This window comes from Lutjanus erythropterus, chromosome 7, assembly GCF_056507025.1.
Source record: "Lutjanus erythropterus isolate fLutEry1 chromosome 7, fLutEry1.hap2, whole genome shotgun sequence".
Taxonomy (NCBI): Eukaryota; Metazoa; Chordata; class Actinopteri; order Lutjaniformes; family Lutjanidae; genus Lutjanus; species Lutjanus erythropterus.
In genome coordinates, this window is record NC_139323.1 from 35,656,747 (window position 1) to 35,682,782 (window position 26,036).

A 26,036-nucleotide genomic window follows, 5' to 3' on the forward strand; every position below is an offset into this window, starting at 1 on the left:
GCTGAGTGTTGCAGCCATGTATTCTTTACTTTTAGCTCGCTATTTCAACCATTTACTCATTATTTTTATTTCTCTAACACCCCGTTTACACCTTGTATTATAAAGTGTCTTGTATTCAGATGTGATTTAACTTGATCACAGATACACCTGGTACTCATATCTGTGTGTCTAGTGTCCACATTGCAGTCCGATCAGGATCAGTTTTGGCAACTCTTTTACAATGAAAACAGCTAGAACTAGCTCCAAAAGTCACTAAAAGGCACCAGATAATGCCATACACTCATTTACATATTTATGCCATCACCATGCTCTAATTTGCATAAAACTTTGTGGCTGCGTTGGCTGCAGCAAGGAGGAGATCACCTTCAGCTTTATAAAAGGTAGACAGAGAAATCTTCAGCCAAAGAATCACAAACTCACTACAGAGGCATTGTATATTAGAAGTAAATAAGTAAAAAAAAATCACTAAAGGGAGAGGGAAGAGCAAAGAATTTAAATATTGTCAAGATCAAAATAGCTATACAACATTATATTTCCACTGATTTTCTCAGCCATCTATTTCAACCATTTATTCATTACCTTTGGCTCGCTATTTCAACCACTCATCCATTAATTTTAGCTGTTCTACAATCTTTCCACATACCCCTGGCAGCTGTAGAAGTACACCCTGGGTGCAAGTAGCCCTGATTGGGAGTCACTCAAGTATAGAAACAGGGATGCAGAAATGCTCTCCAGAGCCATTTAAAAGCTACCAAACAAAAAGGGCATCTCTCCACTCATCTCATATATTGAATGGATGTTACCAGGCGAGCTGGAGAAATAGAAAAAGCGATGCTGAAAGGAAAAATCAACAATAGTAATGTGAACAAATGAAGAGTTAGATGCCCAGTGGGGGAGCTGGCATTACTGGAGTCACTGATCTGAAATCTAATGCCAGCTTTGACTGGAGCAATGCTCAACAAGCACAAGAGAGAAAGAAGTACGAAGGAGCTTTGTTTGTTTGTGTGTGTGTGTGTGTGTGTGTGAAAGTATGATGGAGCCTATGCGAGTATGCATCTGTTTACATATTAATGTGCAGAAAGATTTCAATATCAAAGTGAAACGGATGTCTGGATAAATGAGCCAATTATTTTCACCGACTCCGCCGGGACTCATTTGCGATATATGCTAACTAGGGCTAACAGCAGGTAAGAAAGGAATGAATGCCAGCAACAGTAACAGCAGCAGACACAGCACGCTATCTGACACAGCAACTGAATTCTGCCCCCTAGATAGATCTGGAGAGGAAGACTATATTTAAACGTTGTATAGCAAGTTGCCCCCTTCTTCTAAATACATGTAATTTTAAAAGTATATGTTTAATAGAAGCCCACTTCAGTTTACACATAAATCTATCCTATCCTTGTTATGTAGTATGAACCATATATTTCCCTTTCATGCGGTAGGAAGTGTAAAAGTGACCAGGCGAGTTGTCTCTGGCAAGCGCTTCATGTGTTTGTAGATCAAAACGAATCAGGAAAGAGTCTTAGTCAGTCTGTAACTAAAGTTTTCACTGACAAAAAATATGGCCCTACCAGAGGGAGACCCTCAGGGCCTTTTAGGAACCACCTCAGGTGGCTTCTTTCTACGCAAAGGAGCAGCGGCTCTACTCCTCACGGATGACTGAGCTTCTCACCATATACCTAAGGGAAGTGTCAGCCATCCTCCTGAGAAAACAAATTTAGGCCGCTTGTATCCGCAGTCTCGTTCTTTTGGTCTTGACCCACCCTTCATGACCATAGGTGAGAGTGGGAACGAAGACTGACCGTCACAACGGTGCAGTAAAGCGAATGCAGTACGACTCCCGCTGCTCCGATTCTCCGGCCCATCTCACGCTCCGCTGTCCCCTCACTGGAGACCCTGAAATATTTGAACTCCCTCACTTGGGGTAAGGACTCATTACCTACTCGGAGTGGACACTCCACCACTCACATTTTGATTTACAGTGGTTGGAACCTAAAACCACTGCCCAGAAGGCCTTCCTGATGACCAGTGTTATTTTGCTTGTAGTCCAGGCCAGTGGACCCACTTTTTAAAAATGGCACACCATCGTAACTCAGTTCACTATAGACCTTATCAATAAATCTTGGGAAAAGTTAACTTATTCATAAATGAACGTCACCTTATATTATCTTGACTTGTCTTTTTGAAAAAAAGACACTGAAGACACATAATTAGAAAGACTACACACCCAGAAGTCACCTAAATGACATCATGACAAAATTAATTGTCTCTCGCCATAGACTTCTGCTATCTATGTTTATGTTGTGTTTCTGCTTGTTGCACTGCCCTGAAGCAGCCAAAAAAAAGTTATTGTAGTAAGTCAAAAATAAAGTTCACTTCAGGTAAATATACCCAACGTTCTAACTTTGTTTGAATATTTTACTACTTACAATGCCATTGCCCTATATTCTGTTTTCTCTCACCTTCCTTGTGTTTTATGATTTCATTGATTTTGTTTGTTTGCTTGCCTTGTGGCTTGCTCTTATTGTTTGCTTCCCTGTAGAGCACGTTGTAACTTTGGGAGGAAAAATTCTACACAAAAATGCATTATTTACTGTGAAGCTCTGAAAAAAAAGCTAGCCCTTAAATCCTTGTCATTTCCCGGACTGCTGCTCTGTGGCCTACCTGACCTCGGATGCTGGAGCAGAAATTTATAACGGTTCATAATTCAAATTTTCTCGCAGACAAGGTTCAGATGAACTGCCGTTAAGTGAGATAAATCATTCTTCACAATAAAAGCAACAGACAACATCGCCCTGTTTGACACAGGAATCCATTTCACATTTAACAGAAGAAAAAGTTGTTTTTTCAGCCAGGAGCAGCAATAAGTTTTACAATATTAACGGCTAACTCTTTCGTCTTGCATTTTGCACTGGGGCTTATTACTAAGCCAGGAAGTCTTCACTTCTTTGCCTTTGGTCATTGAGGTTTGACTCTCCCCTCAGAGCCTCTGAGAGTGTTAGCATGACTAAAACTCCAATCTGCAGAACAGAAACCTGTACAAGTGAGTTAATTTAGACAGACAGATCTGATATGAACCTCGCATACTTACTGTCTCTGCACCTTTAGATCAAGCTGTAGCTCGCTTCCTCCTGTCAGCAGCACTGAGCTTTGCATTCTGCCTACAGGGAAGGGAACCAGTCGAGCATACAGACAGTGGCTGGCTTTAAAACTGGACTGCAATCTTTTATTTTTTCTTTTGCAAATCTCTGATTAACTTTGCCTGTAACTGTACAACTGTGCTCTTTTTGCACTTTCCGTTTGAATAAAATAAAAGTGCATTTGAAATGGAATTCATGCAGGACATTTTCATTATGACAAAGCCTGGAAGTAACATTAAGTATAACAATAATAAAACATGTTTGTATTCAAAGCAGAATGAGGGGTATTTTCATGGTAATATTTAAAAGTCGTCTATGAGAGCGAACGAGCGAGGTGGCTGAGATGAGACGATGCATTTTCACAATGTGCGAGAAATTACTTTTCTCACACCTCCGCCGCAAAATGGTTTCACATTCTGCGTGATGGTAAAGCAATTTCATCAGATCTTTCAGATATGGCAACAAATAATCAAGAGGACAAATAGCATCAGTCCAATTTTCAATTTTGCTTTTCACAGGAGGAGAGGACGCTGATGGTGGAATTATGTTCCCATATACAGCACAATGTCCCATTGAGAGACGGAGCTGCTCTTTGAATTTTCAGAAGCGTTTTCTCCACCTCACAAGTGTTTCAGAGGGGGAGGAAGAGCAAAGTCCTTGAGGGATCAAAGCTGGTAAGAGAAGAGGAATAAAGAGACACAGAAAGAGAGAGGGAAACAACATTAATGACTGCATCGCTTTGAATCTCTGTAGGTTTTTCTTCGTCAAGGTTTATTGTACATTCATCACAGACTGTTTTTAGTTACAAGCACCTTCTATAATGATAAAGCCTCTGACAATTTGAATGGGAAGCTCGTGAGATCTCAAATAAGAGGCTAAATATGTGAAGGAGCAAGCAGCTAAAAATTCTTCACACCCTCCTGTCCCTTCTCATTATGCCTCTGTGACAGCAAGAGGCGTTTTCAGATTGTCCGTCCCATTCTCATGAACGCGATATCTCCAGAAAGTTTCAATGGAATTTCTTCAAACTTAGCACAAACATTCACTTGGATTCAAAGATGAACTGACTAGACTTCAGTGGTCAAAGGTCAAAGGTCAAAATCACTGTGACCTCATGTCCGTCCTGTTCTTGTGAGTGTGATATCTCAAGAACGCTATGAGAGAATTTCCACTCAGACTGAAGGATGATCTGATTAGATTTTGGTTATTAAAGGTCAAAGTTACCTTACTTCCATCCAGCTCTTGTGAAAGTGATGCAACGCTTTGAGGAAAGTTTTCAAATTTCAAATTCAAGGATGAACTGATTATGATTTGGTGGTACGATAAAATGATGAAGTGGTGAGATTTAAATCCAAAAGGTCAAAGATTTATTTCACTGTGACATCATAATGTTATGCACCAGGTGCAGACTGGTAATCTGGCAATTTCTGCAAATGCCAGATGGGTCAGTCTACCTAGTGGGCTGCAAGGCCCCCACCAGAAAAATACATTAAGGAAAAATAAATAAATTTGACCTACCGGCTGCGGCCCACATCTGATTTTGGTGTTACACAGTCTCATTACTGTATCCCCCCCGATCTCTTTAAGTTGATTGGTCCATCCATGTCAGAGGTGAAGTGGGAAATAGCCAGATCAAGACAGAAAGAGCAGAGTTCATGTTGAAAACACAAATAAAAATGGATAAAGCACTGAAAAAGCAAACGTCTGGGGCTGAAAAGGTGTGAGAGAAAAAGAAAATAAATTGACAGGATGATGGTATAAACTGCAAAATCTACTTTTGCTTCATTTGTGATTAATATTTTTTCAGTTACAACTATGTGGCTATTACCACAGCTGTGTATTAGCAGGGTATGACTGTTTGATCCAGATAAAATCAGCTGTAGACGTATAAACTAGACGATAGAATAAGTGGCAGATGGACACTTTTGGGCACGACACCTGTCCAGGAGGATTAGAAATTAACTGACTCATGCTTGAAGGCACTTTCCTCATGGAAGCTGAGAGTGAACTGACAAATAAACTGGACTTTGTTGATATTTTGGACGAGTCGGCTCAGAGCAGAGCCACAGAAAAAAATGGGATGGGCCCGTCCAGTGATGACAGCGTGTTTCTCACTGGAAACGCTACAAATATAGTGATAACTTCCATCTGTCAAAGAATGCATTTAATACCTGTACTTAAATTCCTTCAGATACTTCACAGCGTACTGCATGTTAAATGAGTTTGGACAGAAATGGATTCAAACTGCAACCTGACTGGTTGTACGCATACAACCACGAGGCTGTAATTCTTCTTTTCTCATCATTTTGCTGTGCTTTGGGGGCTTTACCAACCAAAAATGTTGGTATTTGACATCCTTGGAAACAGCATCTGACAAATCCTCCATACTTTACCGTTAAAAAAGAAGAGGGGCTGCTGGGTTTAGTAGATATCCATGTTTTTTTTGTTTTGTTTTCGGGGTATGTGTCTACTGTGTATGTGCATGTTTTCCACCTTTGTTTGCTATTAGACAGCAGGTATTGCCATGACAGCCTACTGATTCCTCTATGTGCTGTCAGTTGGTGATGCACTGAAAGGCTGTTGTGTGTCTGTGTGTCTGTGTGTGTGTGTGTGTGTGTGTGTGTGTGTGTGTGTAAACCCCCGTCACTCCCGCTGCACTCAGTCCTCCCTCTGGGTCGATATTACCTGCTGTCTCTCACTGCAGTGCTTCTTCTCATGTCATTAGCCAGGTTTTCCATCCAAATGTGGTGCAAATTTGAACAAAATTTACATACAGTCTGCAAAAAGAAAAAAAGAAAAAAGAATTTTAGAATTTGAGCTCATCAAAAACAGTTGGTGGTGCTAATTCTCCACTCACCTGCCAGTAAACCATTGAAGAAGAAAAGTGTATGTCAGATCTTAAACAGTGGACAACAATGTGGAAAATATGATGGAGATGTGTCTTTTCTGACATCTTATTTTATGTTTTATGTTTTATGTGTTTTCAGTGAATGTTTATGTCACATGTGATTTTTCCACGGTTTCCATTGCACTTTTTCACATTTTGTTTTGATCGATGCATCAACTTTTCCATCTCAGCCAAGGATAAAACCTTTCTTGTGATATTTCAAGATTTTCTTCGTCTTTCCACCCAGCTTTTTAAATGCAACCGAAAATGGGCATAAAACCACACGGACGGAAGTGCACACAGCGCTCTTCACCATCCCTCCTTCATTGTATATGAGCATGTGCCTCCTCTCATCTCTGCTGCCAGCTATCATTCCTTACCGTGCATGCTTTGTTGAATCTGATCATGCAGCAGCTTCATCAGCGTTGGCACTACGCTGTATCAGTGGGGAAATGAGCCGCGTGCCGTGCTGCTCATTCTGGCTCACCACTGAGGTCTTGTTAGTGTTCATTTGTGGGTACAGTAGAGCAGGAAAATGAAGCCATGCAGAGTGGATTTATGCCAAAATAAGCCTCTTTGCACCTGTATGATCATGCATATGCAAATCTTTTTACTTTCTCCACATTATGCTGATTTTCTCAGTGAGGTGAGATTATGATGGATTCCCAACGGCTTCAAAATGTAAACTCCCCCATATTTTTGCAACACTTTACACCATTTTAAAGGCGGTGTTTGATCACTCAGAATGGCGCTTCTCTTTCACTGTTTTCTTGTGTTTAACACACCATCCCCACCAGAAAACTACATGAGTCAATTGTTAAAAGCTAACAGTATAACAAAAGTTTTTCTGCAAAGTGACCTGTTGCAGTCAAGCAAAGGTTGGAATGTCCTAGTTTGAGTGTCTGACTAAAACACAGAAGACTGCACTTTGCAACTTGTCTCCTGGTCGTCATTGTTGATGTCTTTTATCCAACCAAAATCTTTCCAGACATTAAAAAAGTAGTTTTAGTGGCCTAAATATAACCAGAGGTGTCAGAAAGAATTGCTCACTCATTCTATGTTTATATTATCTCCGCCAGGCGTAAGCTTGGAGGGGATCATGCGATTGTTTGCGTGTGTGTGCCTTACCACTGGCACTAGTCGCTAGTTTGTCTGCAGCTAATCTTGCATACTACAGAACCAACTGGCCTAATTTTTTTGTGCATGTGCACAACTGTATGCTGAAGGACCTCTGTGAGTGTGACCTCCGTCAGTTTCTGAAAAACCTTGAATTTTTTTTTTTAATGCCTCCACGCCGGTGATAGCTGTGGCCAGAGGCATTATGTTTTTTGGTCATCCCATTCTGGAGGGGGCATGGAGGGAATTTTCTTCAAATCTGCTGTGAACACAATATCTCAAGAACACCTTGAGTGACCTTAGTACAATTGTCCACTTGGACTTGAGGATGTACTGATTAGAGTTTGGTGGTTAAAGGTCAAAGGTCATTGTCACCTCAAGTTTCAAGAATGCATTGAGGGTATTTAATCAAACTTGGAGGTCACTGTGACCTCACAGAAAATGTTTTTGGGCATTAATTCAAATTTTCATACATTAAACGATACTATTTCACACAAATGTCTGATATGATACTAGAAGTGCTGGCGAGTGCCTACTTACATGCAACTACATGTAATTAAATTACAAAATAAATGTAATTGTAATTCATGAGAGTTACTGAGAAAAAATATGTATCTAAATTGCAGTTACTAATATAAATGTTGGTGATTAAAATGGGTTACATCTCTTCTAGCTGGTCACTGCAGTCATTCCTGAGATCTCCTAACTGCACAAATACATGTGTGGAATGGCAGACAAAATCCAAAATCCTCATACTGTGCAAAAATGAGGGAATGAGGCTCTAGTCAAATTTATTCAGTATGATTTCCCTAGTAGTCATGTTTATTTTTGGTCTTTCCTTCCAGCAACTAATAGGACATATCCCTCCCCAGGGAACCATTGTTGGTGGAAGCTCAAATAGTAAATAAACACTGTAACTTTGAAAGGCACCCACCAGATTTGACTAATTCAGACGGCTGAAGCCACAAATTAGCTTCATCTGAGCGTCAGAATGTTTTTTGTGTTTTCTAACCAGTGCTCTATAAGAGGATTCACACCGGTCAGACACACTCCAGTTTATTCAGGTCTGTTGTTTTTTCCATCCTGCCAGCGCAGTAGATTTGTAGTTCTTGTTGTGTAGTTAAAAGAGAAACATGTAACACTGACAAGAAGGGTTTAAAAATGGATACTGCAACCCAAATTAAAAGTACTGGAACGACTTGTCTTCTCCCGCCCCTTCACATCCCCAGACGCAAAGCTCAGGTATGTTGACACTGAACCTACGCAAACTCACAGCCTGGTCTCATTTTCCAACTTGTCAAATACTGAAATTTGACATCACCCCTTGGTGCCTCATACAGACTCGCACGGTGCCCATTAGTGGCTGAAAGAGACGCACCAGGCTTTCAAGTGACTTCACATCTGCAGCTGTATGTGACACACTGGGCTTTTCACGTGGAGTTCTGGTGCATTGATGGCTCAAACAGAAACCCAGGACTTTCACCCAGCAGCAAAGGAGGAGTTGTATTCACCACAATGCTTTCCTCTTTCTCTCCAAATTGGACATTCAATTGCTCGGCCTCAATAGGGTTTTGAAATCTAACTTTTCGATCCCCGGACTTATAAGAATGTCATTATGATCTGGCACAAGTAATCACTTTCGGATCAGTGAGAGCTGTATGCTTGCCCTTGCATAATTTTTGCAATAAGGTGCTGTGCCAGAGCGAGCAGGGTGGACGGATGAAGGCAGTGAGGAGCTAGGGTGAATCTCCTTGCCACCAGCTTAAATCATCCTCAAGTGATACCTAGTAGGGTGACACAGGTCAGACGATTGGACCCTTTTTAAACGGAGAGCTGGTCCAGTACCTCTGGTACAGGGGTAACTCGGGATCTATACTGTAGCCCCAAACATGGTCTTATCCTACCCAAACCACGACCGTTTCACTACATTAACCAAATGTTAAAAAGACTTTCTGGAAGCATCTTAAGATACCAAAGAGTGCATCGAAATGAGATGCAGAGCAAAGTGACAAAATGTTGGTATGTGATGAGTTGGGATGAGAAAACAACAACAACAACAACAAAAAAAACAAAACAAAAAGCCCCCTGCTCTGAAAATACACACTCCTAAGTTGGAGTTCAGTGACTGCCTGCCAGACTTAACATATTGCTCAGATCATTAATGATTTTTTATGACTCATTAGCAAAAACTAACTCATTTGGCGAACATCTGGTTCCATATTGGCAGGTTTCCTTAATCCCTGATGACATATCATGTTCATTTTATGATTTATTGCAGTAAATTTATTACATGTTACCATTACACTGTGAAGCCCAGATCGCTAACATATGTTTGTTGTGTAGTAGATATATATGTTCGTATTTTTTTCTGTTTTGTTTGTGGAGGATTCCAGAGACCCCCCCCCCCCGTTGGTCCCCCCTAATGTCTAACTGAAGATTTTGCCCCATGAGGTGGAAAATCAGTTTTGTGCCCTCCTCTAAAGATACCCTCATCAAACAGGGACCGCGCCGGCAGCCTGCAACACATGACCTTGATAAGGAACAGCATGCGGTTGAGAGCAAGGATCAAAGGTTGTGTGGGTGAACACTAGCAAGGCTAAACTACTGCTGCTCCCACTGATGACCTTCACGGGGAACAACAGGAGCCCTGCTGATGTTTCCTCCCGGTTTGAAGGTCAGTGGTATATTTGGCTTTGTGTTTCCGGGAGTATTTGTGGATGACTGACATTTGTTTGTGTTCATCTAAAGTCTACAGTGTCTTTTACTGGCCCGTGTATAATTCCATTGATTGATGGACATCTCATCTTAAAATTCAAGTGCTCACTGACTGAATATATGTCAAAAAAAAGTACACACATAATTATAAAAGTCTTACTTTCTGGCAAACATCCTAATTGACATCAGAATGACTGATGTGGTGTGTCAGACTAGAATATTCATTAGTGTGAGGTCTTCATAAATATTCAGACTTTGTGGTGTGGACTCAGTGTGAGAGGGGCTCGGAGGTGACAGTTTCTACCGTTGTCAGAGGTGTCTTTATTTGGCTGAGGTGTACTGCAGCTGCGAGGTCTCCGGGTCAAATCCAGCCTTCCCTTTTCAATCAGCTTTCACGTCTCGCTTCGATATGAATTTTCAGAAGAGCTGGAGGAATAACATTTCAAGGAGCACCTCCCTGGAAAGCTAAGAACAACATAGTCCCTAAATATTTTATTTGGTGGAAATTATGCTTTTTTGAAGTGAACATGAACTTCCAAAGGAGGAGATACAGTGAACTCGCACCACAGATCTCTTATTGAGAGGAGCCAGTCTAGATCTCAATACAGATGTTGTGCTTATAAAGATCATTTCTAACAAATCAGGGCATCATCAAGGTCATTATTATCATTACATGACACAGTGAAATGAGAGCTGTAGTTCCTTCAGGCGACTAATCAAGCATAATAAGTATTACAATACTAATATGTATCCTTATTCCACCATTATTCCACTTTGGCCAGACAAAACATAAAGAATTACATTCACCAAAAATGAATGTTTGAGAGCTCACTTTCTGTTCTCATGTTCTGTGGAGTAGTGGTGACCTACTATAACCTCCCCAGATGGTTGTGAAAAAAGGTTTTAATCTCTCTCTCTCTCACACACACACACACACACACACACAAAAAAAAAATCTAAAATTCTCAGAAATATTTTGTGAGAGCAGTCTCATACAATTGTCACATTTTCAGCTTGAGGAGAGGACCAGGAATCAACAGAAACTTCTTATTTTTCTGTTAACTTGGAATCAAATTAATGCAGTAAACTTAAAAGTGTAGATATTTGCAAGCAAAGAAATTGATCAGAGAACCACTTTAAATTTATCATCAATCCCTGAGGATAGTTCAAAGTCCCCCTCCCTTCAAAATGTATCACTTGGATGTTTGACCTTAACTGCAGAATTATATATGTGCAGAGTTTGACACCAGGAAGCTTTTTTTTTCTCACAATAATCTGCAGAGACATGAAACTGCTGTTACATCAACAGAAGACTACCAGAAGATACAAAATTACTACCAAAAAAGCAGAAAGACTACAAAAACACACAAAATGACTTCAAATAGATGCAAAAGAGACTCAAAATGACCACAAAGAGGCAACTTAAAAGAGAACCAAAAAGACTACTGATTGATACAAAATGTGTACAACGAAACACTTAGCAATTACCAAGAGACACTAAACTACTACTACAAAAAACTCCAGGAGATGCAAACTGACCACAAAGAGAAGCAAAAAGACTGCAAGAAGACATAAAATGACTGCAAAGAGATGCAAAACTACTCGAAGAGTCTCAAAATGACCACAAAAAGACAAGTATAAAGAGAAGCAAAAAGACTGATGATAGACACAAAATGTCTACAAACACTTACAAATTATGAGGAGACACAACAGCACTACTACTGTTGCTACTACTACAAAAGACACCATGAAATGCAAAATGACCACAAAGAGAAGCAAAAAGACTGCAAATCAACACTCAATGACTTAAAACTGCTACAAGACACAAAACAGGCACTAAGAAGCAAAACCTAACCAACTACAAAGACACTTAACAACTACAAAGAGACACGTCTTCTAAGAGACGGAAAAAGACTAGAAGAAGCACAAAAGTACTTCAAAGAGATGCAAAACTACTTGAAGAGACACAAAAAGACCACGAAAAGACATATAACAACTATGAAGAGAAGCAAAAAGACTACAGACAGATGCAAAATGTCTAGAGATGCAAAACTACTACAAAAGGCCACAAAACCACTATGACTACAAAAGAATACAGGGGATGCATAATGACCACAAAGAGAAGCAAAAAGAGAAACAAAACAGCTTCAAAACTACTGTAAAGAGGCACTTAGCAACTACAAAGAAAGATTACTACAAAGAGTCACACAACAATCACAAAGAGACACAAAACTGCAGTCTGTGTGCTAATATTTGTGAGAGTTTGAGGGTCTTATTCGTGTCTGTGCCCAGGAGTTTATTGATTTATAATCTGCCTGTGAGTTTGTCCTCTGCATCCCTGCAAAGAAATGTGAGATCTGTCTTACTTTCAGATGGCGGAGACCTACAGCTCACAGCTGCGTTAAGAGTTAAACATAAAAGCAGCAGTCAGCCTCATGCTCTCCCTGCGCTGAAGTGAAACCAGTCCTGGGACTCCCTCCAGGAGCTCCTTCAGGATCTCAGTGAGGGAGGCGGTGCGCTCCACTCGGACCCCTAACAGTCTCGTTTAAGCCCTCCCTCCTCTTTTTCCCTCCATCACTTGACGGAGGGCAGGCGGTGTGAGAGCATCCTCCCCACACCCCGGGTACCGGACGGCCCCTCCACACCGTGGCAGCAGGGCTACTGCAGCGCAGCGCAGCGCGCCGGAGCGGAGCTGGAGGAGAGCAGAGGAGAGCAGCGAACAGGAGAGGAGAGGAGAAGAGGAGGAGGAAGGACAGACTGTCTCCCCTCCGACAGTCGGGATTATACTCTGCAGCATCCCGTCGCTTCTTCAACATGCCTTTGGGGAGTAAAAGAGTCGCTGGGATTACCGCGCTGGTCGCCTCGCTGCTGCTCGGCTGCTGTGGGACAGGTGGAGAAGGTGAGCGGCTCTGTGCGCTTTGTGGGATGGAGAGCGGCAGCTGAGTGCGTTGTTTTGTTGAAAGGGACCCCCGTGGTTTACTAATGCACTAAGACATCGCTGGCTGTAGGGGTTTGTGCTAATGGCGGGGGGGCAGACTTGTTATTTGCCAGGTTGATGACTCATGTAGCTGTTGGTGAGACTTTTAACTGACTAAATGATGACAGATCAGCTCATTAAGCAAGAAAGAAGAGAGAAAAGTTTTTCTTCTTTGTCTTGATATAAAAGTGTCAGAATGTAAAATGGTCAAACACATGAGGAGGAATAGTTTCAGTGAGAAAATATGTTTAAATATCTCTATTGATTAGCCAGACTACAGACTCATACCTATTCTAAGGCTATGATTAGGGAATATTTTCTTTACTGATCAATCTGCTGATCATTATAATGTCTGTAAAATGTCAGAACATGTGAAAAAAAAAACGCCATTACAACTTCCCAAAGCCCAAGATAACACCCTAACGTGTCTGATCAGCAGTCCTAACCACCAGTATATTCAGCAAAACAGCGAAAAGAAGCCGCAATTTTGCTTTAAAAATGATTAAGAACAGTTCAGTAATCCTTAATCAGATTTACTGTTTGTTTCCATTTGTGGCCTAGTCCTGAAAAAGTAATAAAACCACTATTTTTTATAAGATCTCTCACTTTTTTCAAAATAAAAGCAGCAGCAGCTGTAAGTGGGTTTTGATCATGCTCTGCGACCCGTTTCTCCTGATTGTGAATAAATCGTATATTTCATGTAGTTCATTCTGTGCATTGAGTGAATTAAACAGTCGGCTGGGTGTGATCAGACCACCGCGGGGGCTTCTTCCTCTTCTTCTTGTTGTTGATGAAAGGGAGCGCGCATCCTCCGGGGATTTTACGGCTGTCAAGTTTTAAGACACGGCGAGTCCCACAAGTTGCGTTCCTATTTTAGCGTTTCCATCATTTGATGTTTTCTCGTGAGGGAAGGAGAGAAGAGAAGGAGACGGTGGTCTGTCCGTGGAGATGTGGGAGAGCTGCACTGGAGGATCCTGTTGCTGCTTCGCCTTCAGTTTTATACTCAAAAGATCTTAAAATGTGAGTTCAGGGGTAAAAGGATGATTTGAAAGAGCTGCTTATTTCACAGCTGTGTGAAAACTAAAGAGTGAGAGAATTTAACCCTGCAACAAGTGTGAGAAATATATAGATACTTACCACGTCACAGTAAGACTACCCTTATAGAGGATTTACAAATTACTTATTATTAGTTTTAATCACTTTATAAATCATTAATAATCACGTAATAACAGTGTTCATACATCAATGTGGGCTGACTATTTGATAAGATCAAATCTTACTAATGAGTAACCAGAGATGATAAGTAACTAAGTACAGTTACTTTGTTTCTGTACTTAAGTAGATTTTTCAGGTATCTATACTTTAGTTGAGTATTTTTTACTCTGAGTTAAAGTTAGAGTTAGAGTAAAAAGTTGTCAAATATCAGTACTTTCTACTACTTACACTTTCAAAACAGATTCGTAATTCGACTCAACAAGATGTAACAAGACAAAAACAAAATAGGGTGAAAACAACATAAAATGACGAAAAGACAGAAATTTGCATAACAAAACAAAAAACAAAACAAAAAAAAACCAACAACAATATATGAGATGGAAATTACATAAAAGATGTAACAAGACAGAAATGACGTAACAGGATGAAAACAACGTAACAAGACATAACAAGACAAAATGTAACACAATGAAAATGATGTGGAAAGACATAACAACAGAGTAGAAATGTCCTCAGAGGGCTAATTTCTGCTTTTGTACTTGGAAAACATTTTAGGGCCTGAAATTTTCCACTTTCCACTTTCCACGAGTAAAGAAGTTGAATTTGTACTTCTACTTTTATTAGTCTTTTTTTTTTAAACAGAAGTATCTATACTTACTTGAGTACAGAATGTGTGTATTTTTGCCACCTCTGTGAGTTACTTACATTTATATCTAGCAAAAAGGGAGCCTTAATTTATTAATGACTCAGAACCATTTAAAACTAGCAGAGGGAACCTTTTTTTGACTAGCTTTTTTGAATTTATTTTATTAAAAAAGTAAAACAGAAACATGAAAAAAAAGAACTTTATAGGAACAAAAGTTGTACACTGTACACTTCAAATTTACAATTAAATAAAGGGCATTTTCTCAAATTGTCGCTTTTCTTTGTTTTTTGATATTGTGATGATAAATATCATCTCATGGGATTTTCGTGGTTATCACACCTTGAGTTTTTGGTATTGTTACATACCTAGTAATTTCTGTCACTAGGGGTCTCACTCACGTTAAAAAATAACAAAAGACGTAGTTTTATGATGTTGTTAAGCAGCAATGAAGAAAACGACTCCCATGATGCCACGCTAAACAGCCACCATTGCAGATGAAAATCAATCTGACATATCTAGAGCAGAAGTCACGTTAACGGGAGCGGTAATGTATTAAGTTTTAATCACGTTATGTTTAGTTAGGTTTGGCAACTTTCTTCCTCACTCTCTGACGTACTTAGACTGTGCATCTTGTGTTTTCATGGAGGTTATAGCAACAAAGATTAGTAAAGTAACACACTGTTACCTTGAATAAAGTATGTATTTCTCTGGGTTTGACCATTTTTGGAAGCATTTGATATAATGTATGTGTACAATAGCAGTCTGTGCAGAAATGATATGTGGCTGTTATGAATGGGGGCAAACTATTGTGTTGTAACAACTTATTAATGATGAATAGTGTTTACATCCTAATTAATGACCTAATTATAAATAATTTATCAGGGTAGTCTTATTGTAAAGTGGTGCCATATCTTCTATTCCCTGCTGCTGTCAAGTCCCTGAGTGTATATGAGCTGTTCCTCTGTTAGAGGGTTTAATGAAGAAGTTCCAGTAGCTGCACTGTTAAAGTAGTAGCTCAGTAAAATCGGATGACCCTCCTTCCTCCCCACTGTAATTATGCTGTGCTCCCATGGACCGATGCTGTAAATAAGGGCAGCCTCATAGTGTACATCGCATCCCTGCAGGTGCATCGGCAAACAAAATCACTAACAAGCCTGATGATCTGAAGGTTTTCACACACACATTAATCAGATGGTTGTGTGGATGGATGGATGAATTCATGTGGAGGATAGAGAAGCAGGATGGGTGCATTAATAGCCATTGTTGTTTCTCAGCTCTATTGATTGGGAAGACAACAGCTGTAAAATAAAGAGACATATTGATAGAATTGAGTTCTTTGTGTTGGCGCAGACACAACTATCTACTCGCTGCATGGAGCTCAGGACCAATAGACAGTCACAAAACCTGAGTTTTTACACTATCACTCCCCTGTACTACTTATATTTTACCTTGCAGCGTACTGTATATCAGTCAGAGCCTTTATCATCCACTTAATGAACTGTCTTCTGTCCAGATTATGCCTCCTAAGCAATGAAAAGGTTTCAGCTCAGTAAAGAATGATCATATCATTCATCCTGTTTTGTGCAAGAAGGACAGGAGGTTTCTGTCACTGTCACATTCATCATCCTCAGCGATACTCTCTGTCTTTCTCTGTTAATATACTATGTCCCTTCTCTCTCTCTCGCTCTCAGACACGTTACACTGCCAGTATGGTTCATCCCAAGTGGATAGTTGAAAAGCTCTTGAACCAGTTGTTGTCCGAAATGTTCTGTAACTCTGCGAATGCAACATTCACACCCACTCTGCACCCACTTCATGCAGCGGTTGGACAGGTGTGTGGAGGTCAGGGAGTAAGCAGGGTGTGAATCTCTCTCTCTCTCTTTTTTATTAGTTACTCATATTTGTACACATCAAAAGTGATAAAAATAGTTGTAACATTATGCATGCCTTGCAGGAGAGACTGTGTGAAAATTTGCACCTTTATCCCCTTATTAAACATTTATTTCATCTCTCTCCTCTCCATGGTGGTCAGCTTGTCATCCTGCCTTCGAGTGAAGCTTTTTTTTGTAGGTGAGGGATTATTTTCTGTGTGATTTTTGTCATTTCATTTTGCCAGTTTAATGATCTGCCCCCAAAGAACGTGTGAGAGTGGCTGTTCAGAGGAAACACTCTCATTCAGCGAGCTAAGACAGTAACACAAGCAATGTCAGAGAGAGGCAGCAGGGAAAATCAGTGTGAAGAGCCAGAATATTTTCACATCTAACTCAGCGAATTAAGGATTTCGTTCAGCCAAACCAGAGTGGGTGATTTTTTGGGAGAGTCTAAAGATGAACCAAGATGGTTCTGTTGAGCTGTATTTTGTTTCTGTCGAGTTTAAATGAAGTGTGTGTTTCCGAGGCGTTAATGAGCTAATTAAGTTTGTATTAGTTCGGTAAAAGAGAGAAACTTGAATTCATAAGGTGAACGGTTGTATTTCTCCATTTAAAATGGAAAATAAGTGTGAAAACATGTAATTTGTAGACACTTTGAGTTCATTTTGTCCACTGGACGTAGTGAACGTACGCAGTGTGCGTAATATAGTGAATTCACAGCTTGCGCACATCTCCCAGCTGAGACCTGAGAGGTCGGGAGAAGGTGTGTGGGGGGACGATGGTATCGCCAATCGCCGATGGATGGGCTGACGATGATTGCTTGGAAAATTTTAGCATATTGCCCAACTCTAGTAAGACTGCCTCTTTGAATACCTCGTGCAGGTGTGCATGGCCAGCTGAGAAATTTTAACATATCATCCATTCCTACTACTACTGAATGCAATGTGAATTAATTAAGTTTAGTCAACTGAAATTTCCTCTCATGGGTAAAAGAACCAAAGACACAACTGTTGGTTGGAGACAATCTGTGATTTGTTCATATTTTACGTGAGGATGGCCCAATGGGAGCATCCTCCTGCCTCCAAACCACCGACCAGCCAGCCAACCAGCACGCACACCCACACACGTACAGCTCCCAAAGAACTCTGCTGCAGGATGCCTCACAGGAATACAACAGACAGCAGTGTGTCTTATGATCCTCTTGCTTTTCCTCGACTGCACGTTGCTACTTGTCACTTACTCTGATCATGAGAGTGACACCTCTCCATAGACTATATAGGCAACATTATTATATAGAAGACAGGATTTATAGTACTCTAGTTACAGTTTAGAGAGATTATAGTAAATCTGAGATTATACTGGCAGAATGGCGTGACTGGTGCAATTACAAATCTGTTTGCTACTTCAGCACCACGGATTCATCAACACAGTGCTGCAGGGATGATTTTATAGGACAACCCGGAAGTTAGTTTTGCTCTGGTTCCCTCCACAGAGTGCCAGTGGAAGATTTAAATTGGATTTTGGATTAGTGCAGTCCATGATACTTACAAATTTTGTTCAGCAAGATAATCTTCACAAATGAACTACATGTTTATGATTTTGAAGCGTAAAATGCAATCACCAGAAGTAAAAAGCTAATGTTAGAGCTGTCTCGTAACTCACCACGGTCATGTATTTACTGATGTATTTTATACAGCAGAACAAAACATGAACATGTCTTAAGCTTGTGCTAACCACTAACCTTATTTCAGGCAAATAATGAAAAATCTATTCAAATAACCCGTTTACTTTGAGACAAGGGAGCCGTATGTGCTAATATTCCAACTCATTTCTGGATTTTAGGACTCATTCCTGCAGCACTTTATACACAGCTCAGACTGGAGACTGTGTCTTTTTGTCATTTCAACCATGTATAGCTAGTACATAGTGAAACTAAACAGCATTCCTCAGGGACAAAGGTGTTACATAAAGTTACAAAACAGACTGCTCTGTCAGGCTTGTTGCTGCACTGAGGAAAGTGGTACAAGCCGTGCTGTGCACAGCTCATGCTGAACCTAGCAGCCAGTGCAGCTCCAATATCATTGTGTCTGAAAGAGCATTTACAGCATGATGCCACCAGGCACGGCTGCGCTGCGTTAAGGCTGCGCTGTGGGCACTGAAGCTGATCGTGGCCGTATGGTATAATGCTTGTGATTCCACCAGAAGTTGCTGCAAGCTGCACAGGAATTCAGACACAAAAAAACATTGAAACTTTGGTCGATTTTCAAAATAAAATACCATGCGTAGACTTGACCATATAAACAAAAAAAAAGAAACAGTTTAACTACGAAAGTAGCCTACTTATTTACGATTGAAGCATAAAAAGCAAGGAAAAATCCAACAAATCAACAAGCAATTTATAAGTGGGAGGGCAAAAGACTTCACCTCTGAAACACTGCTGGTGGGACATGCAGCCATGTTGAGAACAGATCTAATTCTGTTGCACAGATGCGATGTGCCCAGTGAAATCGACGTGTTAGGCTCCCGGTCAGTACCTCCAGGATTTTGCGTGCTGTCCTTGGGTAGCAAGTGAAAATTACAAAAGAAAGTTTTGTTGTTTTGTAGTTTTAAATAACCTCACCAAAAAGACTCATGATTACTGATGACAGATGACATTACAAAAACTTGAACAAAATATGCTTTATTTCCTGTATTTGGAGCAGTGATCAATGTCGATAATATTGACAAACCTCGTGCTCTTTTCAGCACCTGTGAAAAAAATTATAAAATATCAATTTAAAAAAAAAGTGAATAATACAACATTTTGGGACTGCTATTGGTAGAATTGGTAGAACTCGCAGAGAGCAGGGATGATTGGTTCAATTTGCAGAAAAGTTGTGGAGTTCGGACAAAATTGCAAGATTGTGCAGAACTCGTGAACATCACAACTTCCTGGAGGGACCGCCTGATATTTCAGAGCCATGGTCGGGGCCATAGATTCTAACTTGCATAAACCTCAGTCAGATAAAGGATCAATGAGTCACGCAGACACGACTAACAATTTCAGCCAAACAACCACTCTGTCCCTGCACTCTCTGTGTTACCAGGGGATGGAGAGGGGAGATGGCAGGTTAACAAGAGGGACACATTTTTGTCACTTTGCTGACAAGAGGAATGGCTTATGCTTTGAATGCCAGCAATTTACAGATCTCTTTCCATGCAGCAGTATAACAGTGTCACACTACTGCTGCTTTTGCGAGCGAGGAAGAAAAATAATCATTTGTGTGACTGTGAGAGGTCAGGTCATTTTAATCATTTAATCAAAAGACAAATGCTGTCTCCTTCTTTGGTGAGGATTCTCAACACATGATCATAGTCTTTTACATCATTATCATCATACCATCATCTTTGTCATCACCATCACCATTTTCCTCCTTAACAACGTCTCAGCACCCTCTTCCTCACTTCAAATTTACTTCTCGCATCCACATACTCCGTTGTTTTGTTTCATTTTGCAACTGACATTTGTAGCAGCTTACTACAAGCAGAGTACAACAGACACATTTATTTTGCCTATTTCTAAAATATTACAGAAAACACAGTTTTGTCTTCATTTTGATTATTGCACCGGTGGAAGCAGCATCGTCACTTCAAGAGTGTTTCATCTCTTAGACGGCTGAGACTGTGGGTTGGGGTGGATGTGTTTGATTATTTAACTAGCTGAGGCTGAGGGAGGAACATTAAGGTGCTGTTATTTTCCCAGACTGCTGGAAATTCATCTCCTCCAGTCCACAGCCAGACAGAGAATAAGTTGGTGAGAAATACGCTGGGAGAGGAGTTGATTTAAATTTGGGCCTAGCTCCCTGCTTCATATGCGAGCAGCCCTGTCTCATCAGAATTTATTACTTTTCAATGAGCTGGTGGTTTGCACTGAGAGAACATAAACCTCTGAATAAAATCAATTTGGTGGGAATGTGTGAGACATTTTCTCTGCAAACCCTGTTGTCCTTTATGCTTCATGAGACGGTGGAGTCTTGGAGAGCCGCTATAAGGAAAGAGCAAAGTAGTAGAGGATAAATCGGCCTGACTTTTCTTCTTTAGTGTCATTTATGAAAATGTGTTTAGTGGAAGCGGAGTCATGAAGAGGTTCTGATTAAGTCAAGGTTACGGCGGCAGCGGCTGGCGGTGTGAGCCTGGAGCTGCCAGTCATGAATCTAGATTTATTAATCCAGGGACAAGTAGTTAAGCGATAAAAGTGACAGAGAACTGCAGTCCATCCATCTGCCTTTGTGACCTGTGGGATTTTGTGTTTGCCCAAGGCCAGCTCCCCAGTGGATGTCTGCCTCCCTAAAAACAGACCCATTCATCAAATGGCCCTGTCATTATATCAGATGACTTGTTATCGGTCCAAGAATCAGCCACATTCTGCTGAGGTCACTATTCACTGTCACTCCGCGATGCAGGAGGAAGGTAGAAACTGTAGGCATCAGCTATTAGCAAATATGAATTCATCACCTCTCTGTGTCAATCTGTCGGTGCTTTATGTAACACAAAAATGAGTGACAGTTGATTTACAATTCATAAAAACTTCACCACTTTTTTTCCCCTTTTCCAAACAGCAAAGTTTGTGAAAAAGGAACGTCTCTCAGGGAGTAATGTGCTTATATGCACTTACTACTTAAAGCTACCGCAAGGAGTTTTTAACTGGTTATGAAACAGTCTCAGTTTAATACTGATGACTTACATAAGCTTAGAAGACTGTCCATGAGAAAGTCCACTATTTTTGTTTATATGTTCTGGGGACTTTTACACATTTATTTAGACAGGACAGCTGAGAGAGCGGGGGCATGACATGCAGCAAACGGTGCCGCTGCAGAGGACTGCTCCACCAACAGAGCTACCTGCCCGCGCCCCTTGAAGGCAACTAAATATTTGATTTTATGTTGTGAATTCTTCATGTTCAGACGCTTTTGTTCAGACATGAATTTTGAAATTTTATTTTGAAAGTCTGTGTGATCGCTTCTGTTGCCTCACTCACTCTCTGCCGTGTTTCTGCCGTCACGGTGCTGAAGCCACAGACAATGTACTGTCAGACTCATGTGGCACAATAACTCTCTTTGTTGTTCATGATGTTAAATGTCTTGTTGATGTTAAGTGTGTTTATTGTACTGCTGTAATGTTGGCAAAGGCCCGTTTCAATAATTGGCCAGTTTAGAAATGAGTCTCGCCAAGCTAATCCACTAGCCCAGCTAACTTGCCCTGTAATACTGTGTACACATCATTACTGCAACAGTTTAGTATTCACACAGTAACACAGAGTATGCTGAGTATACTGCTAAAATTTAATACATGTGTGAAGCACACAGGTGGTACCAATGGACAAAGCTGAGCCGATCATAAAAAGTAAAACTGAGGTGGGGAATTTAAAGGACACATTACTAGTGTGACGTAGGTGAAGAAGAAAGAAAAGAGAGAAATAGGAATTGGAGCAGGAGTTGGTAGAAGAAGTGAAGTGTACAAAAAATGAGGAGAAGTGGAGGAGTTTGGTTCACTGCACTGTGTGGACATTCATTGTAGTTGCCCTTCGTCTTTAAGCCATGCAGTGACACTCCCAACTCCTTCTCTCATTTCACCCATCAGTGGGTTTTCTTTTTTTTCTTTTTTTTTTTGTGTGTGTGTGTGCGTGATGTCAGATCCATTCGCCTGACTCCCCTCAGCTCACCTTCACACAGCTGCAGCCCTGTGGTGCACAGCAACACAAATTTCAGCAGCAAAGTTTTGTTCTTCTGCGTCGTGATATTAACTTAGTATCCAGTGGGGTGACATTACTGTAACATGGTTTTTCAATGCAATTACCTTTTCTCTGAGGAAAACGCTGCAGTTGTGAAATATGTTAAGTGTTTCATTTGAAGGCAGTAATTTTATCCAAGACAATTATCACAGTCCTTGAGCAGAACAAAATTCATATGAAATGTACCTCCTTTAGATGTTTTTAACATCAAGCAGCTGGTCAGGAGGTTAGCATTCACACATTTAATTTAGTTTTCTCAGTTTTAAACAAATAACAAACAAGTAGTGCACTTCAGAACATTTTCTAATCTTTCCTGTATTAAATTGTGATCTACAGTTTGTCAGACTTTTTACTCATGCTGCTGCTGACAATTTGTTTTGCCAGTTGCTTGTTTTTTGTTACTATCTGGTGCTGAGACCACAAACATGGCGTCTTGTTGTGAAGTTGGTCAGTTGCTTTAAAATGCATATTATTATTAGCATATATTGTACAAATGACTTCTGAAAACTAAAAAATACCCTGAAGTCCAGCTAAAATCACATGTAAGCATCCCCTTTTGCAGCCAAAAATAATGTCAACACATATAAATATACTGTAAATGGCATTATATTATTAAAAGTGTGTTTTGATTGACAGCAGCTTGTAGGCTGAGGCCCAGCAGGGAACAAGAGACAAAGTAGTAGTAGTGTAGCACAGAAGTGCTGTGAAGAACAACAGGTGCCCATTGCGTTTGCGCAGTTTCTGTCAGTGGTTTCACATTATTCCACTGATCTACAGATGGCAGTAACTCATCATGAAGTGAAGCAATGTACCAGCAAAGACAGCAAAGAGGAAAACCACAACCAACTACTTCAGGATGTAAAAAATTTAGCTTTCAAGGAAATTGATGATGATTGATGATGATGGGTGAAACTGCTAAAGTAGGACCTAATTTGTAATAAAATGAACTTTTCTTTCTATTATTATTATTATTGCATGTATTTATAGTAAAGTATTACTATAAGCCTCATACTACTGAAAAGGATAATCTATAAAGAGTGTCACATGTCTCCTCCCTCATTTCTACTCTCTTCTCAAACAATTACACAGCGAATTAACATCAGATTATTTATGAATACAGTTAATAATTACCTAACCTGCTGCTTTGACCTTCCTCCTTTCTGATTTAATGACAGCCTTTGTATTTATTGGCTGGTGGCGAGGAGAAGCACAGTGGGAGTGAGCTACGACAGTGCCTCTTGAAATAAATAGCAATTATAACCATGAAGACCCTCATTCATGCTCTGACATTATTGTGACCTCCCTCTCTTTATAAAAAGAGTCTTATATGTTTAATAACACTGATCAGAAGGCTCACTCCAAACCAGACATCATGAAGTTGATACTCCTGGATCTTATTCTTGTTGGACATCACCCCATTTTCCTTTGATAATGTTTTGCTCTGGGCAACCATGCAACCAATCAGGTTTTAAACAAGTCTAATTTAAGCCTAGCTATTAGCCTACAGTTATTATAATCAACTGGAATTGTGCAATAACGCAGTTCACGCCATGAGAGCTCCTCGGCAAACCCGCGTGTAGTCTTATTGCTGAGCTGACCATTTTTCCTCATCCAAGACATTTTATTGTACTGACCCTGTGTTAACGTACATATGACAAATAAAGCTGAACTGAATGATGGCCAAAGCTACAAAAAAAAAAAAAAAAAAAAAGAGGACCCAAGTTGTAAAAGAAATCTTGAATTCTCTTTTTAACAACAGGCACTGATCAATGCAGGCTTTTATTTAAGACTTGAAAGTTCTTGAGGAGACCTTGGGGAACTGAGTAGTCTTTCACTCGCAGGATCTCACAAAAATAAACTCTGTCCTTGCTCATGATTCAGCGTACAAAATATGAATCAATATATACAGTATTTCAGTGTGAAATTTTGAACACAGATGGAATTATATCCTTTCATGCAGGGGACGGTGCCCACAAACCTGCCTTAGAAGTTTTCTTGTGTCATTCTTTTACAGCATGAATTAAAGTATTCAGTGTGACACTGACTGATGGTAAAATACAAAGTATTTGCAGAATTACTCATTCAATAATAGGACAAAATCATCACGGCCAGTCACATACAAAGTAAACTGAAGCTGTGTGTAGTCAGTTTGTTTCAGTTGATTGAGGCAAATCGTACACCATGTAGACAAAGGAAGTCTTCATGAGACTCAACTGAAAAGTGAAAAATAATTTTGTCTGTTATAGAAAAGGTTGAATTATTGTCACTCTTGTTATATGGGCACAAAGTATGCAGAAAAAGAAGGATGGGGTGAATGGAGGCATCAACAAAACATCAAAACAAAAACAGTGATGTTGTCATCATCCAGGGGAAGCACCCTATTTCTTGTCATTTTAAAATTTATCTGTTAAAATCATAGAAATTAACAAAAGAAACCTCTCTGTCAACCCACTGATTACCATCTTGTACCATCTGCTCAAGATAGGCGGAGTACAGATGGTAGAAAGACCCCGTGTTTATCATCTCATAGCAAATAAACTTAATGTAGCCACTGTTAAGGATGCTGCATTCACAATCATGTCAATGAGTCCTTCATGCGAGTGAAGGTGTGTATTTATTGATCTAGTGAGTGTCTGTAAAACAGTGGATAAACATTTTATTTCCTCCAAATTCATCACAATAAAAGTCTCCCGTTATTTTATTATTTAGAATCTTTTGAAGCAGCAAAATCCGGAAATGTGAAATGAAAATCTAACTTAACACAACTCCTATCCATCTGAAAGTAACACGAAACAGTAAAATGAAGAAGATACCTGAGAGTAGAAACAGTGACGCAGGAGAGAAGCTTCAAACCACAGAGATTCGGTTAGAAGCTACAGAAGTACTGACAGCTGAACACGCAGAGACTTTTAAAAACATTCGTCTCTCTGACATGAGTCTCAGCTTTCCAGGAAAAAAGGACAGAAAGGCAAACAGGTCTATTGGGCATGGGAAAAGGGTCAATTGCCTATTTTTCACGGGTTTAGCCGCATTTAAAAACCCCTCATAAACTAATTTTAGTGCAAAAACTGCACGTGTCATTCTGTAGGTCAGTTTCAAGACTTGTTGTAATTTACCTCTACTGTCCTACACAATCTATGTCATGCACAAAGTTTTTTTTGTCTTTCAGAAAAGAAGGCAATGCTTTTCTTGATTATTTTTTAAAAAAGTAACTCCTTCAACTCTTCTCCACCCACAGGGGAAGCCAATCCTAGCTGCTAGAGGCAAAATAGAGAGAAAGAAGAGCATGACAATTTTGTGTTTTTTTTCACCAAAGTGACTTAATGTCCTCTCAATGAGACTGTCTGCAAAGAAAAGTATGCCATTCAATTTTCTTGGCCTTAATTTGAAATTCAAATATGATCTGTTAATGAAATGCTCATCACATACTCCACATATCTCCCCCTGGGTCCATTAGTAGAAGTGATGTAACCTGCAGCAATCCTCCCGAATCTGCATAAGACTGATGCATTTCATTCATTGCGAATGATTCTGACTCTCCCCTCCCATTACTATTGTGTTTGCATTCATGTTTTTGTTGCTTGTCTCAGCACTCAGCATGCGTGCTAATATGATGAGGGTTAAAGCTCGCAGACTCCAGATAAGTGCTTTAATTGCTGCTTTGTTGCCATGCAGTTTTCCTTTGATCATTTAATT

The 26,036-nt window shown here is 40.1% G+C and overlaps 1 protein-coding gene across 1 annotated transcript in view; it reads left to right on the plus strand.

Annotated features, from left to right (window-relative positions):
* The first annotated feature begins 12,480 nt into the window (after nucleotides 1-12,480).
* Nucleotides 12,481-26,036, plus strand: part of LOC146324319 (contactin-associated protein-like 4) — a 138,311-nt gene continuing 124,755 nt past the window's right edge. Inside the window, exon 1 of the mRNA XM_084723631.1 lies at nucleotides 12,481-12,760. Within this exon, the coding sequence (XP_084579757.1) occupies nucleotides 12,676-12,760 (85 nt within the window). The 5' untranslated portion in view covers nucleotides 12,481-12,675. The remainder of the gene's footprint in view (nucleotides 12,761-26,036) is intronic.